This window comes from Polyodon spathula, chromosome 4 (assembly GCF_017654505.1).
Source record: "Polyodon spathula isolate WHYD16114869_AA chromosome 4, ASM1765450v1, whole genome shotgun sequence".
NCBI classification, from domain to species: domain Eukaryota; kingdom Metazoa; phylum Chordata; class Actinopteri; order Acipenseriformes; family Polyodontidae; genus Polyodon; species Polyodon spathula.
In genome coordinates, this window is record NC_054537.1 from 29,868,499 (window position 1) to 29,889,044 (window position 20,546).

The window sequence follows — 20,546 nt, forward strand, 5'->3', positions numbered from 1 at the left end:
TTCTTTTTTATTTTTTATTTTTTTACACTGACAGAGAGAGAGAGAGAGAATAATAGATGGGCTTCAGTGAGTTATGGAACATAATTCCATCTATGGTTTCTGTGATGTCATAAATGTATAAACTGTCACAAAAACCCGAGATGGAATTGTTTTCCTGTAACTCAATGAAGAGGCCCATTTATTATTTTTATAATGCATGGATACCCATGTCATGCTAATGTTAAAGAAGATGGTCCAGTAGTACAGTTCTTTTTTTTTTAACATAGTGCTTCAGTGCAGTGCAGACGTTCTATGTTGTTATCCGTTTCTCCAGTTTCTGTGAAATACGAATGTACCAGCTTTACCTTTATCTTTTTTTTTTAACGTATTCTCATTTTGTTGATCATTAATGAACATTTCTGTACTGTGGTTGTTGTCAAGTGATTGAAAGCAAGACATTTCGTGTTTTTGAAAGGGGTGTAGGCTTTCTATAGGCACTGTATATTCATTTCTATGTTTTGTGTGTTTGTTTGTTTATTGTAATGCCTTAACTATTATAATAAATTGGTGCATCACGAAAACGTTTGTTCATCATTATCATGTATGCTTTTGATAGGATGGGGGTGGAGGTCTTGAAAAAGTGGACTCTGTAGGCTTCCTGTAGTTGATGATAATTATGACCCCTTTGGTAGATGGCTGTAAAGCGATAAGATAGGACTTCTCGGCAGAGGCAGCACACAATAAACAACACACTGAATACTGGTATGGAGAAATCTGTATCGACCAGAACATACTGTCATTATCATGTACCGCCTTTTGTGACACCATGAAACAGGCAAGCTAGACCTTAATGGTAAAACACACAATCAAATTAGAGATAACATTGTTTTACAGATCAAGTACCTCTAAAAAAATAAATAAAAATAAATAAAACATTGAAATTGTAAATTAAATCTCTTGGATTCTGATTATTGTTCTTAGTTACTGAAGAATGCAGGCTGTTGGACACATTCAACATGAAATACAGCCAAGAAGAGTTTTATAATCAATAGTTCTGGGGACTGTTTCCAAAAACCTAATCAACATTGTGAGACCATCTTAAGAACAACTTTTGCAAACTGGTGTTTCCGAACTTCTACGTGTCTCCAGATGACCTTGGACTTTTTCAGATTTGTTTTCTAAATGTATTTTTTTATTTACAATTTCTGCTTCCAAATTACACCCATAAGTGAAATTTGAAAACCAAAACAATGCTTGTAAGAATCCCTGAACAAGCTGAATTCTCACAAGGGGTTCTGGAACATCAAAACTGATCAGAAAAGCCTAGATCATAATCAAGAGACTAATATAAAATTCTAAAGTTCCACTATTATTGGGAAATGGCCCCCTGGTAATTTGGGCTTTTAAATATACACAAAGTAGAACATCTGTTACAAATCTTTGCATTATGATTAGTCAGTGCTTATGCTAAAAGTTTGCTTCAATACTGTTAGTTTCCAACTGTAGTAAGTAGTTATTGAATCCTGTGATTTCTTGATAGCTTACTTTTCAATATGCGTAGTTTGTGGAAGATGTATTTATAAGAAAACTAATTAAAAGGAAACAAATGTAAACAATGGTAACCTGTGCGAGTCTCTTTTTTTTTTTTTAATTTGGAGGAATGAAGATGTCAGGCTAAATGCTAGAGTAGTTTAACTTAATTAGGTGGCCTATTTTCCCAGGCAGCCTTTCATTTCCCTTTGCAGCTCTGCTTGTATGGAAGGCAAGAAGAGCAATTTTGTCTGTAATGAATACCTCGGGGACTGTACACAGTAATCATTTGAATGCTACATTGGTTCCAGTAACTGGCTTGGGCTTGTGGAGCCGCCACACTCTGTTATAGCGACCAGATAAATCAAAATCTGCCAGCTATGACATTTATTGGGTCAAAGACCATCAGGGGCAAGTAGAATGTACTGGCTCATCCCTGTGGGCTGGGATAAGGGATAGCATTTTTTAACCTTTAAAGCATAAACATATGTGGTCTTGGCAGAATCACTAGTGCCCACACACTTTTATTAGACCCATTCAAACTACCTCAAAGAAATGCCTGCAGTGTGTCCTGTATGTGCTCATAGAGTAAAGATGACATTATTAAAACACCAGCATGGTATAATTCACTCTGCAGGTGCATCCCCAGGTGAGGTACAACTATTACTAGGTCTTACCACAGGGTGTGACCCAACCCAGAATCACACAAGGGACTAAATGTTCTCGTCACTGAATATAATAATGTTAAAACTGTCTTGCACCTTCCCTGCGTCAAAGGCGGTCCAACATATAGAAGAACATAAGAAAGATTTTCAAAGTGTTGCATGTACTATTTATATGACCCTACAGATGTGAAGTCAGCGTTAAGCATGCATTTTTTGTGTGACTCAGACAACATTTGAGGTACTGACATCACAACTGCAAAGATTTAAGGCTTTGACGATAAATTGCAGTTACCTACTTTCAAGAAAAATTCTAGAATCTCTGTTTTTGCACCAAATATCAAGCCATCATTTGATGGTCTTATCAGTTGCAAGTTATATTGCAGGGTGTCATTTTTTATCATACTAATCTGAATATTTTTCATTAAGAAACTGAAGTTATTAAATACAGTACAATATGTGGTCTCTGTGCTATCCACTTTCCAAACTGTAAAATGATATTAATAAAATAAAGAATGCTATGTTGTTTTACAGCTTCTAATACTTTTTATTTTAAATTCACAATTTGGATTAAAACCTTTATAGTAAAATTTGCCTGGGGTAAATGAATATGGCTTTATATTTCAAGGTGACAGGTCATGTTACTTTACTTTTTTTTCAAGTTTGTGTCCTATATAATAATCATGTTTGTACAGTACAATTGGCCCCCGACAGTGCACCGGTCCCCTGAGCTCCGACAGTGCACCGGTCCCCTGAGCTCTGACAGTGCACCGGACTCCTGAGGACCGACAGTGCACCGGTCCCCTGAGCTCTGACAGTGCACCGGACCCCTGAGGACCGACAGTGCACCGGTCCCCTGAGCTCCGACAGTGCACCGGACCCCTGAGGACCGACAGTGCACCGGTTCCCTGAGCTCCGACAGTGCACCGGACCCCTGAGGACCGAGAGTGCACTTGTCCCGAGCAATAAGGGAAAGTCATTTATCAATACTATAAAATGGCATACCTTTTTATTGCTATGTCTGTGCTCTAACTTTTGTTTCCTCTCATAAAGAAACTGCAAAAGAATACAAAGTGACTTACAGCTAAATCTAGGTGAGGCAGAAAGCTACCAATATTTGCATATTTAACATATACACATAAAGAAGGTAAATCGGTTTTATTAATAACAGATATTAAAGAAAGATACGATGGCAAGCAGCCCTTGAGAATTTCCAGAGAATATCATTAATGTTTGGTATTCATACTTCTGGCTGGTATCCAGTACTTATTGTGTTTAAAAATCCTAACAAGTACAGAATTATGCTGTTTGCTTGCAGCGACATCACAAGAACAGTAGCCTGCCATATGTTGCTACTTAGCAGTGTCTATAAGCCCTAAAGCATGTACTGATTTTAAAATTGAACAGAAAGGATCATTTTCAAGAAGTGCTGCGAGGCAAGTTTTCTTAGATTACCAGAGGCATCCAGATGTGTCACAGAGTGAAATAGTTTACCAGGACAATTCGAGTCATCTGCAATGTATCTGGTTGCCCAAAATCTGGTTGCATAATTATATGATGCTGAAAGCTGAAGGAGCCAGGTGCTAATGGAAAAAAACAACAATGCATAGCCTTCTACAGTTAATATAAAATATCATTAAATATATGATCACCTTATTGACCTATCATTAGCAATACATGAATACACTAAACTTTAGTATAAAGAACATGTAAACCTCGAAAGGCCTATAAATATATTTAGCATTTTTTTTCATATGCAAAAGTAGTTAGGTTCACCACATTGTAATAACCTTGACAGGCATTTTATAATATGCATGTGCAAATTATAGGTAAATTAAGGTAGAATTGACCTTTCATTTTCACTAATATTTTGTATTTATTCTTAATTTTACCTGGCTTCAAAGTCTCTGCACTAAACAGTTTAGACACAAGCACCTGACAGAGAAAACACCTTTTTGTCAGTTTTTTTTTTTTTTTCTTTCCTGGTTGACGCCACATCACCCTAACTCCCTCTGGTTTTGACACAACGGAAGGAGTCAAGAAGCAAAAGAGCTGTTGTTCATCTAGCATGCTTGTACATGTCGGCTTCATTTGTTGTTTACTAGAACTGTTATTTTGTTTAATCGGGAGGCCTACAGGACATGCACAACCATAACTGCAATCTGCTTGAGCAAAAATAAACTGGCTTGGAACAGGTGTTGTAAATGTCAATTTTTCTGCATTGCAATAATTAAACCCAAGAGACAGTTAATTTAATTTCCAGTTCCTATGCCTTACATGGATAATGAGAGTTTGCCTGACGTAAACATCTTTTTTTTTTTTTTTTTTTAAACTATCATACTTAAACACAAATTAATGTCCAATCTACCTAAAATGTATTTTCATTTTCATCCTAAATGCTAAAGTCACATGTAGCTTAGCAGTCATCGTCTATAGCAACAGCCCGTTATAAAAGCAGGCTATGAAAATAACAGATGAAAAATACATTTCAATAAATTATGTTTAGCAAATTATTTCTACAGCCACCATATCAATGTAGCATGCTATTCAAACATGCATTGTTATGACTGTTGATAAAACCTGTTAATCAAAGCACAAATATTTTCTGCAGCTGCAATCACTGATTGAATTTGCATCTTCATTGTATCAAATAAATGCAATTAGTTGCACTTTAAGACCCTCAGGGCCTAAATGAGACAATCCTGTGTTGTTTAAACCCATCAATACATTTGACACTTTTAGGATTAAATCTCAGACTAATATACCAGGCTGCCGACAGCAGTCAGCCATGTGAGATAAGACTGCTTCTCTGTGACTGTAACAATATACAAAAGAGATTTTTTATTTTTTTTTTAAATCTGTTCCCACAAACATTAAACTAGCTTCAGAATAATGTATGATGTTATTTGCATAATCCCAAACATTAACATACAGTGCAAACAGTTTTTAAAAGTTACAGGACATATTTTCATTGTGTTTGATTTAGAAATTATTTACCCAGGATAGTCGAGGATAGTCCAACTGTGGTGCCACATCTCTTTTCCAGTGTGCTCCTGTTTGTTTCGTATTTTGTTGCAGCTGGGTGGGACTGTCAGGCACACGGAACTGAAGTGAAATGTAAGTGAATGGATAAGCTAGAATGTTAAAGCAGGTTCACCCGTTTCCCATTAACCCTAAACAGTATTCCACTCTGCCTCCTCTATTTAAATGAACTTTATCTTAAAGGCTTTACAAATTAAAAGCACCAAACCAACAAAACAATTTTAAAACCTACAATGTCGTGAAACTGAAACAGTGAGATTATAAAATTGCATATGAAAGACCTGCCTACAGTAACCTGGAGGATGCATTTTACTCTGTGTGGTGTTTTGAATATACTCAGTTTATAGCTTGAAAGGGATGGGAGAGGACTGGAAGTTTAAATGTCTTCAATGTAACTGAATAGCTGAGCTGGGGATTTGAGTCCTTAGGCAGAACCACAGTACCAGACCCGTGCCACAGTCGGTCAGCTTTTGGAGGCAAACATGTTGACATAAGCAGCAGGTGCCTCCTGTATTGCCACTGTCTCAAACGGTGTTCAGTGGAGTTCATGAACAGTGTTTATCTGGCTCAGTGGGATTTAATCTGTCTCTGTGGGTGCTTGACATGATCTGTTATTCAGTATGTACAATGGTCTTTCCAGAACAAAGCTGGCTTCAGCAAATGTTAAGTCAGAATACAGCACCATGGCACCCTGAAGTGATGAAGTATTGACACATGCACCTTGTGGTTTTATAATATTTTACTGATTAATGCTCAACTATGTTTGTTTTCCACTGTCGCGTCTGTGTGTGTGTGCCCACTTCACTATAGAAAACAGGCAAACACTTAAACCAGGGTTTATTGAGGGTACCGTTAGGTTTGGTCTACTTCTAGAGGTTTTCTGAAATTAGGTTTATAATGCATGTACAGTATGTGTAAATGTGTTTTCAGTTTCTCTTATTATTGTGTTCAGAAAGTACGCATCAGCAGTATATATACAGACTTAATTGGTTTTATTTTATATTAAATCTCAAGACTGGTAAGAAAACATATCTTGAAATAATGAAAATGTGTCACTTTTATCTGACCCTTCAATTTTCTATGCTGTGCTATATCTGTTACACAAAAAAATATGCGCAGTTTATTAAGGCATGTTTTATTCCCCCCGATTAAACATTTGCTTTTCATTAAGTCTTTCCCAACTTGTAAACCTACATTAAAGTGTTTATATGTATAATGCATTACAAGTAGGGAAATAGTTAAATGACACAATTTATAGTAAAGGAAAACCAGACTAAACTGTTTATGCTGAACCGTTTAAAAAAAAAAAAAAAAAAAAAAAAAAAAGCTTCGGCATGTGCTGCTACATAGAAGGACCTGGCATTTAGTTTAATGTATGCTACATAAAACACTGACCTGATTCTTTATTCTTCAGTTCTGTAACCATGAATTGAAGTGCAGATTCTCTTTGAGACACTATACTACATTATAGGGCAATTAATTCCTTTTATTTATTTATTTATTTTTGGCCATAAAGGTTACAGTACAAAGTCTGTAAAAAGTACAGGAAATGAGTAGTGCTATATTACTTGATTTCTAGACAAACTAAGAAGAAAAAGAAGAAGAAGAAGAAGAAGAAGAAGAAGAAGAAGAAGAAGAAGAAGAAGAAGAAGAAGAAGAAGAAAATGCTTACAGATATGTATAAGCATGATTGCACTATCAGCATTACAATAAAAATGTTTTTGCTTTTTTTTTATTTTTATTTTGCTTCTTTTATCTGTTTGTCTGGGACTATTATTGTCATTTTCCTAGTGCTTGAAACTTTTTTTTCTGGTGCCTTGTGCTTACAGCTATGCTTATGTGCATACAGGAAGTTTTGTTTATTATTCTGTAACTTTTTGTGTTTATTGTAAGGTTGCATCTTCCCTGTATATTAACCAAAATATTACTTCATAATGCAGTCTTTTCCACTAATATAATAAATCCTGTCCTTAAACCGTGGCTCCATTAGTGTTGATTCTAAGCATATGCTTAAAGTTGTGTGCACTAATTGTGAGAGGTGAAAAAAAAAGACAAAAGATGACACTGATTTATCAGTTTCTGATAGAAAGTAGTTATCATCAAAAAAATCATACCGATTTTTCATTCAATATAGTCCCAATAACATCACGGTGATCAGCATTTATTTATTTTACTTAAATGATGTATGCTTAACCAATAAAAATTGCAAGTTGAGGTTATAACAAATGTATAGGCGGGAAGGGGGGTGGCGGGGGGGGATGTGTCAGACTGTTTACCAGCTGCTGGTTTCCCAGAGAAGAAAAATGTTGCCTCTTTCAGGACCAGGCCAACCACTCTGCTTTATCAGATCCATCTAAATAACTTGAAACTAGGCTTAAATGCTTTGTTTATAAATTATAATTACTCCGGACTATGGCAGCTACTGACAGCGCTGCTACTTTGCAATGCATCCCTTTCAATTTGTTTAATTACAAATAGAAAGAAGGCAGAGAAGATTAATTAACCCACCTGGCTCGCTGGCACAAAGTCCTGGCTCGGCTCTGTCATGCTCATGTACATGTTTTCACCGTCAATCTGCAAACAGAATAACAAACAGAATAATACATCTTTATAAGCCTTCCCCCCAAAAAAGGGACAGAGTGCAGAGCACCCAAAAACATATTAATGCTGAATTTGGTCTTTGTTGGGAGTCTTTGTCATAGCTTTTGTGCAAGCTGTGTTTGATGTGCCTGTTCCCATCCTTATTGGCCCTGGATGTCAGTGATTTGGGAGTAATTAGTGCACTAGTAATTACTAAGACAGGGAAGAAATGAATGCACTTTTCGTTTACAATCTGTTATGAAACAAAATGGCTCACTCTGTGCATAATGCATGTTGCTATTAGCCCAAATGAACTGCTAAATGAATTGCCCTGGTTCTGACAAAAGGCAAGGGCATAGGGTAACATAGAAAGATCTAAAGTGTGTTGTGATATAGTGCTACTTCAGATCTTGATATGTCAGAAATCAGGGAAAACTCAATTTAACTTTTTTTTTTTTTTTGTATATTTTCATGTACACCATTCTAAGCAAATCTGTAAAGCAGCAGAATGTATTCCAGCAGTGGAGGCTCATCATAAGAGGTTACGGAGGCTAAGCTTATGTGTAATTTTGTAAAAGAAAAAATAAAAGTATTTGACTTGTAAAATAATCACAGAGCAATAACCATACTGATCTGTGTTAACCGTGTACCGTGGGTGGCTTGTGTTTAGCGTCTTATTTCATATAGTTTCGAACCATACAGTATAACCTTTCCAAGTTCTACTGTATTGCTATTGGCTAACACTTCAGAATCCCACCCATTCTTAGGAATTTTCTGTATCCTCACAATGGTCTGGGATTCTGTATTTATTCCACACACTTCTATAACCTTCAATCAAAGCAATAATAGCAGGTTTTGTTGTCTAGCCTCCCCACTTATTAAAGTCAGGACTGATTAATATCCAAAGACGATGTCAGTAGTGATTGCAATATCACAACAGGGACCCACATCAGAGTTCTATTAGAAATCAAGTGATTGAGCTCTTTTAAAACCCTAGGTGAATGCAGATCCATTTTCTCTATAGAAAACTGATGCAACAAGCATGAAGCAAAAAGCATACCATGTATGTTAACAACAACAAAAACCAGATGTACTGTTATAACAGGATACAAGTCAAGCAGTTCATGAAATAATAAAATCATTTGCAAGTTGTGGTTCCAGTGAATACCCCCCCCCCCCCCCCCCCCCCCCCCCCCCCATATTTTTGGGGGAATATTATGTGTGCCAAGAAGATGTATATACTGTATATAAAACAATTCACATTTGTATACAATGTTTCTAAAATCTCAAAAACAAAACTGAACACATAACAATGCAAAATGATATATATATATATATATATATATATATATATATATATATATATATATATATATATATATATATATAATATATATACATGACAGTGGTTACATGGAATTTTGTTTCAACTAAAAAAAAAATTATTTGAAGAAATTAAATCAAAGCAAGTGTATCCGATCCACTCGATTCAGTCATATAAATCATACAGTTACCAGGATACAGAAAAGAAAACCTACTCGTGGTTCACTAACTAGACATTTAAAGTAAGAGATTTCACATTTTAAACAACATGGTTTCCATATACAGAGAACTTATTGAATTGCCTTAAAGATGAACAGGTTTATTTTTTGGTTATAGACTAAGTTTAAAAGCTATCATTGCACATGTTTCACATTTTTTAAAAAGTCGGATTTGTCCCATGAAGCAGAGCTTGCCAGTGCTTTATTGAAACCGTAAGTGCATTAGCAGAATTAGGATACAGCTTTATCACATTCACAGTGTAGAAGCTGACAGATAAGGCTCAGTTCATCAATAATGCATACAAAAAAACTAACAATTACGAACAAAGAGGCTGTCCTGTCAGTTTCCTTGTTAACTGATAACAGATACACTTGCTAGCCACTGACTGCAATAAATCAGCAGGAGAGCGTATAAAACACAAATACAATGAGATTCAGGAAAGACATCTTGGATGTGCTTGCCACCAAAATTAAAACTTAATTGAAGCTTCACGCTCATGGTTTTTTATAGGTGACGTTTAGGCTCTGTGGGAGCTATAGCAACCTGTTCATGTAACACAAAATCTGTGAGCCATACATACAGTACAAAATAAATAAAAAAACACCTCTCACTTGGATCCCTTTAAAGCATAAAAGCTTTACGATGCAATAGGCGGTAGATATTTTATTTTCTACGATCTATCAATGTGCTTGAACAGTACATTTATCATATATTCTTTTAACTTACATCCCAAATTATAAACAAACAAATATAACAGATTAAATATCTCTACACACATACATGAAAAAGAGAGCTAAAAGTTAAAAGAATGTATTAAAAAAATTAAATAAAATGTTTCAAATTTAAAGTTGACTTCACAAAATAATGCTAAATATGAAGCCTAACTTAGCAGTGGAGAATGTAGACATTCACTACCCATTTAGGACACAAACCTGCCCTCCTGTAACTGCATGGCTCAACCTGCACTCTATGAGGTTGTGTCTTTACTCGGTGAGCCACTTGGGTATTACCATATTAAAATATTTTTTATTAACTGTATAACGTTTTACTTACAAGGCCAATGGGATAATATCAGTGGAGATTATTGTTACTGTTCACCCCTAAACACTGATGTGCAATAAAACTAGAAATGGGGGTTTTCGGGAACAAATACAAAAGTATCCCCAGTAGCATAATCTAAAGCAGGGGTCTCCACCCTGGTCCTAAACAGCTACTGTGGTTGCTGGCTTTCATTTCAACCAATCTCTCAGTTACTTAATTGAACCAATTACTGGCTTAATTAGTCAAGATTAACAGGTTGGAGACCCCTGATCTAAAGTGTATTTCATATCAGATTAAAAGTTTTATAAACATGAAATAAAATCTAAATGTGAAAAAGTGATATAAACAAAGGTTAAAAACAATTTGGCACTGGAAACTATTGATAGAATCAAAGAGCATTACTGTACTAACTATAAAAAACTATATCAAACCATGTGGTCTGTATTCTAAGCAATGCACTTTCCCCCAGGGCTCTGTTCTCAGACCCCTGCTATTCTCTCTGTACCTCAACCCTTGAAGCTTTTTTTTCCTCATTCAACTTCCCCCATCATTTCTTTGCTGATGACACCCAACCCTTTACCCCCGACCTTGCCGCCCATATATCAGCATGCTTGGCTACTATCCAGTCTTAGATGGCGTGCATCAACCCATCAAAAACTGAAATCCTTTTCTTCCCTTCCTCCTCTTCTCCCCCACCCTGCCCCACCATCTCATTCCCTCTCTTGTCCCTCATTCTATCCCTCTGCTCGTAACCTCTGCGTCATCTTCGACTCTACCCTCTCCCTTGCTGACCACCATATCTCAGCCATAATACGCACCTGTTGTTTCCCCCTATTCAACATCAACAACCCCTCCATTTCTTTTTCTGCTACTAAACTTCAGGTCCACTCTCTCACCTTCACCGCCTCGACTACTGTAAATCCTTCCTTGGCTCCCCCTCCTGAGCCTTGGTACCATTACAACAAATTCAAAACGGCTCTGCCCATATCGTATTTAACCTCCCCCGCTCATCCCACACCTCCCCTCTACTCCGGCTACACTGGCTCCCTGTCTATTATTGTTGCCTGTTCAAATTCCTTACCCGTGTGTACAAATCTCTCCATGGTCTTGCACCACCTTATGTGGCTGCACTAGTCACCTACTACATTCCCTCACGTTCCTTACACTCCCAATCCCCATTGTCCCACTCGGTCCCACCCTCGTCCTGTGCCCAATCCTTTTTCTATTCCTTTTCCTTTCTTCCTCTGCTACATTGGAATAAACTCCCACTAGTCATAAAACAGTTACCTACACTACATAGTTTCCGCTCCTCTCTCAAAACGCATCTCTTCTCCCTAGCCCATCCTATTGATACTCCTGGTCCCTGACTGCCTGTTATGACCCTGCTTGCCCCAACCCTGACACTAGCCTCATGCCCTCTGCAATCCTAAAGCAAATCATCATCACCATCCTACCCCAATAAAATCTTTCTTCACACAATTCTCTTGATTACCATTTTTGTTAAAAATTTGTAAAGTGCCTTGGCTAAAGGTGCTATAAAAATGTTTTTTTTTTTTTTTTTTTTTTTTTACTGGAAAATGCTGGTAATGGAACCTTAGTAAGAATACAGCTATGCACCAAAGATTAAGACAACAACTCAAAGTGCCTCTATGCTGTAACTTTAAAAGTCACATGACCTCACCTTATCAGTTATATTAGGTCAGAGGTCAATTTCATGACCAACAACATTTTTCACATGAAAGGTTTATTTAACCTCGCAAATATGAAGTCAGTATCTCAAACGGTTTCTGGCATACAAGATTTTGACATTGTGGCAGGGCAGCTTTACAAAAAAAATGTCAGGAAAGGGTTAATTTTTGTTGTACGACACAAACGTATAGAACTTGATCAAGAGAACCACTGGAAACATAGGGTCTTTATCATATAGTGTCCATCTTATGTCAAAATGTAGGGTGCCATTAAATATTGCTACTAGAGTTGCCACAATACTGAAAATATTAAGTTTCTGGTTTATCAGGTTTATGATATTACAGTGCAGCAACAAGCTTATACAAGCTCCCCTTACAGGGATCCTTAATTACTAGTAAAACAGTAAAAGAAACAAGGAGTTTAAACCTCTAAAACTTGAATGTCTTATGACAAGTTATTATTTATGCATTTATATTGAGGTTAATTACACCCAAATGGGACACAGAATCTAGTTCGCAGCAGTGCTCCTAGCAAAGACCAGTACAGTAGACTGATATACAATAAAACGTTATCACCATAACCTTGGTTCCCTGGAATAGAAACATAACCATTACCATTAGGGTATTTACCTCCTAAAGACCCCAAAACTTGAATAAGATATATCAAAGCTGCTCGGAGAGCCTGTGACGCAGTCATGGCCTGCCCCTGAGGGTATAAAAGTACTGTGCTCACAGACATCCATGTAATTTTTCTTTCAAGCCTGCTGCAAACCCAGACACAGTGACCTTGGTTTATGGTTATATTTACATTTCAGGGAACCAGGATTATGATAATAACCTAACGTTCCCATTCAAATATGAAATGTAACCATTACCATATGGGTGAGAGTACCAAAGCTGTTGCAAGGGCAAGATTGCAGAACGACCAGAATGCTACAAGGCTAAGCCAAGAGTTTGCCTTATGTGTTACCATACAGAACCCTAATAACAAGTAGCTAGGGTGAAAAAAACGTGTGTGGGTCGTCACTGAATAATAATAAGTCAGACACAGAGCATTGGGCACAGGCACGCAGATTTATTAACACAGGTGCTGCCACTAGGGTACCAGCAATGGTAGCCCTAGTGTCCGCTTTAACAAAAAAAACTAAACTAAACAAAGCTAAAAATAAAAGTTTGCCACACAAGGCTCATTAAAAGAGACTTCCCACTCCAGGAACCTACTACACTGCATTACCCTCTCTATACTGGTTGGGATCATTTTTAAATAAAATGATCTTAATTCATTATATTTTACATTCCATGGGAAAAGTCAAAACGCATACATCTTATATGTATTTTAAGCTATTAATTAACAAAGTTCTTTAAAGTTGTAAGACTGAATCTTTTCAATGATGGTGATATGCCTCCAGCATTTTGAATGTGCCCTCAGGCTGTAATCAATGAAACAGACTCGTTCCAGCAGGAATTTGCTACATGATGGAGATACAGGGAGCTGTTGTTAAACTACATACCCCTGACAGGCCTTGCTGTGCTGTGTACAGAGATAAAATGAAAACACTCAGTCTCCACACAGAGCTCCCTCTCGGTGGCTTTGTAGGTTATATAAACCCTGGAGTTTGTAACAAACTAAAAGTGAAATACTGGCGAGAGTGGTTTAGAAAGCAGCAGGCTCCACTGCAAGCATGGAGAGCTAGTTGAGTCACCGTAAATGATTTTTGGGAAGCACAAGGGCCTTTGTTTCTCGCTGGTTAAAATCAGGATTTTCAGGATTTTTATCCCAATCAGGAAAGGTTGAAAGAAACGTTTCCTTTTGAAACAAAGACAAGAAGACACTTTTTAGTTCAGTTTACTCTATTGAAGTTCAGTTTTGGCCTACTGGTGTTACTAGTAATAGTGCATGCATTTTAAACCTCTTGTTTTCTGCAACAGTGATCCAAACCCAATTCCCTTATGTAAATATCACTGTCACTGTGGTGTTCAAAACTATACCCCCAATTATCACATGTGACTTAATCTTGAACAGTTCTAGGCAGGACTATCGGGAAGAGAGGGAGAGGAAAGGATTCTGGGTGTCCCCCACAAGCTTTAAAAAATGAACCTCTACGGCACAGAGTAGTATAATGAGATGACATCATTATTTAGAAACTGGAGAATGTATCTTATGCTAACTACGAATAAGCTTCATTCAATGTTCAATAGACATTACCGGTGCTTATTCTGTATCTGGTTCATTAGAGCCTAAAGGATAGCTGATTTGATGCTACTGGTGAATCTCCTGTTCACATGTTATTATTTCCTGTTGAAACCCCATGAAGATAACCACTTTATATTAGCCAGCACTTTGTGTTCTTATCAACAGGATATCTATTTCTGGACAAATGTATCAGTCATTTTAACAAAAGTCATGCTAAGAAAATTAAACAAGAAAAATCGAGCATTGAATACTGAGTGATTATGTTTTGTACAATATAATTTTAAACTCCTATTAAAGCTCATGTATCAGGTGTGCATTTTTATGTTAAGTATATTTTTATATCTCCTAATCAGAACTGCCTTTTCTGACAAATGCAGAACTGTATAATAGTGGCTGTATGGCCAATGGTCATGGGTACATCAACTTCCATCAAAAGGCTGCTTGAAAGATGGTACCAGTTTTGTTCAGAAGAATTTTTAAACACAGTGATAAAAGCAGTCCCAGCTGTGTCATGGTGTCCCAACAAAAACACAAACACCTCTATTGCTTTTGTACAAAGTGTAAACCCAAATGTAAAGCAATTACTGGAAATTAATCAATTATGAAATTATTAATTTTCTATCCAGTGTTTAGAAAGCACATCCATTCTGTTTCAAATACACCCTTATAACACCGTGTAACAATTTTTTTTTTTTTTTTTTGTTCCTGGGTAGTAAGTGTTATTTCCTAATTGCTTATGCCTCAAAAGTATAGAAAATGGCTATTATTCCCCACAAACTTTGCTTTTGTGACCAGGACAGTGATATTTCAAAATATCACTATTTCCAATGGGGAAAACGGGCAAATGTGTGTCTTTTCGTTCACATAAAGTCAGAAAAAAAAACAACATATGAATCCAAATTAACATGTATTTATACTAAAGTAATACAAAGATGACTACAAAAGATTTAGAAGTGAGTAGTTTTTTGAGATTTACGATTATACTGTAAATACAATAACACTTACTACCCAGGAACAAAAATTGTGTTACATAGTGTAATCATTGCCCATGGTACCAAAATAAATCATGTAAGCTGTATTTAATTTTACTATATCCCCTTGACCACATCCAAATGATAAATTGACTGTATTCCGAGCAGATTATTTTCATCTTAGAGCTCCATCTTATAGTAGATGTACTATATATATATATAGTATATACCCAGTAAAGAAATGCAAAAACCCTATCTCTAATCAAACATTTAAAACATATTAAATCCCAACAACCCCTTGGTCACATTGAATATCAACTAAATGAATTTAGCAGACGGGGGTACTTGGAGGAAAAAATGAATAAAGTAAAACACTGATATATGTACCAAGCGTAAGAACTATTTAATACCCACAAAACTGACGTATTAAAAACAGCTCAACAAGACAAAAACAGGATGTTAAACTTTAATACGATACTGTATTATAAGTTTCGTACTTACACCCTTGCTATATTTTTCTCTTGTACAATCCTGATGCAGCTGTATTCTCTTTTCATGCAAAGCAGCATGCTTTTCTGTATGGATGCAACACTAGTGGTTTTTTTTTTTGTTTGTTTGTTTGTTTGTTTGTTTGTTTGTTTGTTTGTTTTTTTCCAAACAAAAAATAGCTAAATACATTTTGTTTTTAGCTTTTTCAAGTTCCAGTGTACTGGATTTACTTGCAGTTGAAACAAGGGCAGGTCAACTGCAAGTAACTGCAAGGTCAACAGAGCCTGACAGGCTACAGTAGACTGTCAATGATTATATCAATAAACTGAGTGGTCGTAACTTGTGTCAATCAACCCACAGTTGTTATTTATAGTACATTTACAGTACTCCAACAGTGCAGATTATTCTTATTTCACAGTACATACATATATATATATATATATATATATATATATATATATATATATATATATATATATATATATATAGTAGCAGTAAACTCGACTTGGTGGGAGGGACGAACCTGGAAACGTACGCATGCAAAATGTTACAATATGTTGGAGGGCCTCAAATTTAAAAAAAAAAAAGCGGGGGGGGGGGGTTGACCCTATTTGAATGGTTATACAGTTTTAAAGTCAGGATTGAGCAACAGAATGAGCCTGACTTTCAAAATTAAACTTGGAAGTTATCAGGATAACTTTTAGTTTCAAATACTTCGCAACACTTTGTGCAACATGCAAATAACGGAATGTGATGTTTGTGGACATTTCTAAGGCGACTTTGTCGGTAGATTTTAGACACGACAGTAATGTTAATGCAACAGAGCTAATTTTGCTACTGTAAATTAAATCTAGTGATAATCTACCAACTTTGTTTCAAGCAGAATATACTTAGCTAAAACATAATACTTGAATAAAGATAATTCCATGCAACTCCTTGCTGTTCCTATAGCAACTGTCAATTTGTAGCTAATGACCTAGATCCTGTCTATCCGCCAACTCCCTACTATTCCTACAGGTTTAGTGAATGTCATTTAGCAGTTGATGCATATACTTTACCTACCCCCACCCTTTACACCAGTTCCACCAATTAAAGACATTTTAAGGCGGGTCTAGTGTCTTTCTACCAATAGAAGTTGGCAACGCAGTTAAATAATACAGTTTTTCTGGTTGTACAGTAATAATACTGCTGTCATATAAGGATAATAATACAGGCTACGATGGAGAAATTGGGGGCTTCGGTAAAAAAAGAAAACGCTACACAGCCGGGTTAAAATGACGTGCTGTGGAATTTGCCGAAAAGAATGACAATCACCGCGCTGAAAGAATATTTGAAAGAGAATTCCAACTAAAAACTATGACAAAAGAAAAATGAACTAACAGAGGAAAAGCAAGTTCATGGTCAGAAGTGGAAAACATCGTGTCTGAGTGGGTTGAAGGGCAGCGATGTAACCATATCCCTGTCTCCAAAAGCACGATACAAATGAAAGCTGTTCAGGTAGCTCATGAACTTGGAAAATATCATTTTACAGGCTGTCTTAGCTGATGCAACAGGTTCATGAGAAGAGAAAGGCTTTCATTGAGGAATAGAACGTGGATTTTGCCCCCCCCCCCAAAAAAAAAGCCCCACGATTATGAAAATAAAATGATGGAATTCCAGCGCTTTGTTATTAAAATGAGAGAGAAAAACAAGTACGATCGGAAACATGGATGAAGTTCCAAAGTGTTTTGATATGCCTCCCAATCGCACTGTCAATAAAACCAGAGAGCAAGTTCTCGCAGAAGGAACAAAATTGAACCCGCTGCTCATTTACAAAAGAAGGACATTGCTGAAAGTGTTATCGTAAAAGTTATTGATAAAGGATGGATGGAGGAACGAGGAATGAAGGAGTGGGTGAAAGTTGTATGGGACAGAAGGCCAAGGGGACTATTGAAAAAAAGAGCACTGCAGATCGTACCAATTGTAATATTATATTATACAATATGTAATATTTTATATAAGAAAATTCTCGGATAAAAATAAATCAGTCAAGTTATGAGAGAAAAAACTAACGTGAACTTGTTTCACAATCAACACACCGAAAACAAACAGCCCTAAATATAGGTACTGCAGTGTTGTACTACTAACAATATAGCACTGAAGAAAGGTTTCTATTTTTCTAAGAATACATCGCATGGGCTACCTTTTCAAATAATGAGCATTATTTCAAATAAAAAATGAAAAAAAAAAAACACAGAATTAGGACATAGTGACTGTGGTAGGGAAGTAAAGCCTGCGCTCTGTGTGTTATTATGCCAGGAGACAGCTCTCATCTGTTCTCTAAGCTAATTATGGGTTTGCAGGGTCAGTACAGTGCTAGGCTGGAATGCTGATTTATTTTATTTTTTTATTATTTTTTTGTGGAAATAGAAAAAAATAACCATCATGATTATTGTCCTTAACCACAAAATGAAAATTCATTCTACTAATACCCAGTTTACACTAGCCTGCGGTCGTATTTTGATATGCATCGTTATTAAGGAAATGTTCGGTTTTATGGGTACCACTATCTAGAATTAAACAAATCATTACAGTGAAGTATCATTACGGAGCGAACATTAGACCTGAGTATATCGCTTGTTTACATGCATCACGGCACTAACATAACAATGATACAATTTGAAAAAGAAAGGTTGCAAGCTTGTGAAAGTTTTGTATAGGCTTTATTTTTAAAAGTGCATTGTGGTAAGTGCTGTGATGTAAGTAAAGTGCATTGTGGTAAGTGCTGTGATGTGAATATATATATATATATATATATATATATATATATATATATATATATATATATATATATATATATATATATATATAAAGCACTAGCTTCAGATCCAACAGCAATTTACCTTTAAACAAAGGACTGAATTCCCCCCTAGATTTATGAAAGATTTTTTTTTTTTTTTTTTTTTTTATTGTATCAATGACAGTACCATGATGCATTGCTGGTATATGGTGAATAAACTTGAGTTCTGGGGGGAGAACGTACACCGTTGAAAGTCACAGATGTTTCTTTTTAGCTATTAAAATAGTATGTTTCACTTTAGTTAAATAGCACAAATAAGTATTTTTCAAGAAAATAAAGGAGAGTTATTGTTTACATTTAAATATAAGAGGAGCTGTCAGAATGATGTGTAAATGTATATAATGACACCTGTTTCTTAAAATGGCCACACACCCCTGAAGAAGAGATTTTGAAAGTGGAAATTTTAAGAAATGAAGCACATTGGTGGTTCAGCCAGGGAACTCACTTTTAATCAGTCAACCAAATCAATCTTATTAAGTGTCGATAACCAAACAATTGTCAATCGAAATAGCAGTAATTTATCGCTAACAATGTAATTACCGTCCAATGATTGTCAGGGAAGGGATTAAAATCTTACCTGATCCATTACCTCCGTGCTGTAAGTTAGTTTGCCTCCTCCTCCCAAGCCTCCACCTGTTTTTTGGCTTTGTCTAAGGGGGAGGGCAGCTATCCTGCCCCCTGTGCGTGGCTTGACTACAGTCAACATCTACACTTATCAGCAGAAAAATGTATGGGCAGGGGGTTTCCCGAGGCAAGGCCAAAGATGTATTATATGTTAAAAGTGTTATCCAAGAATGTAGAATAATAATAAATGTGTGTTATCGTGTTTTATCTGTAATAAATATTTTATCTATCGCCATGAGTTTCCTGACTGAAGTCTGACAAGTAGACTGTACCTATATGCAAGTTTTCAATGCTTCGTTCCATTTCTGATGACAAAATTAAATCTTGATTTGCACGGAATGACCATCTTAAAGTAGAAACACACAAGTAATACAAATGACAGTCTTGTTGTTGATTCAAACACTTCTGCCTCAGTGATTTGAGGAGGGGAATGACTTCAAGAGATAGTCAATATGATATCATCAGGCACGAACTACAGTTCAGGGGCTATGTGTTTGCATACGGTCTATACCCAAGTGCAAATGGGTGGCTCAAATGATAAGCATCTTTTAATCTGACCGACCTTAATCCAGCTCAGGTCCGAGTTGTAAGTGTAATTGCACCTTTAAAACTCGTTCTACTCAGCAACACATCTTCCTGAGTTTTCATCACCTACCAATGTTTATATGCTGTCAGTGAATTGATATTTGTTGTCTCAAGATCTCAATAATTGTTTGAACAAACTGCCTGGAACAGAAATGCAGTCAGTTAAAGCCAAATTAATTGTTGCAGTTACTAATTAGGATTTAATAAGACTGAAAACGTCAGGAGTCTTATAATAAAGATTTAATGCTACACAGATTAAATCTTAATTGGTGTTTAATAATAATTAACAAACTGAAATTTAAAATCAAATTAATGTTTGATAGAGAAAATGATTAACAAAAAGAAAACACCTGCATGCTTTACATATATATGGAACAGGCTTCCAAATGTGTTTTTAATGTTAAGTATGCAGGGTAAAATGCCCTAAATTGTGTTTTGGGCTTAATATTGAACAGAATGCTGTCTTCAACATAATGCCTCCATTTTCATTCTAAATTATTTAAAATGTGTGTTGGAAAAGAGACAAGACTCTCAAACAACCTTTACATTGTTTCAATTTTTATGATATTTTGACAGGTTCCATCAGATATATGTTATTTTATAGGTTTTATTTTTTTCAGAAAAAAATGGCATATTAGTGGACAAATCCCATTTGCTTTTTCTGGCTCACTAACAGTCTATAAAATGCCACTATTCGTCAACCAGTTCTTCAACAACTGCTATTACACATCAGTGAACAAAAGCCCATTGCAACAAACCACGTACATGTAAACTTGTTAT

General features: G+C 36.1%; 1 protein-coding gene across 4 annotated transcripts in view; it reads right to left on the minus strand.

Annotated features, from left to right (window-relative positions):
• Positions 1-20,546, minus strand: part of LOC121314391 (thymocyte selection-associated high mobility group box protein TOX-like) — a 108,688-nt gene that overhangs the window by 43,445 nt on the left and 44,697 nt on the right. For 2 of the 4 annotated variants that reach the window (XM_041247587.1, XM_041247586.1), the window contains exons 2-3: positions 7,722-7,787; positions 5,169-5,276 (exon numbers count right to left, since the gene is read on the minus strand). In XM_041247587.1, coding sequence (XP_041103521.1) covers positions 5,169-5,276; positions 7,722-7,787 — 174 coding nt within the window. The remainder of the gene's footprint in view (positions 1-5,168; positions 5,277-7,721; positions 7,788-20,546) is intronic. The other 2 variants (XM_041247590.1, XM_041247589.1) reach the window with 1 other exon arrangement.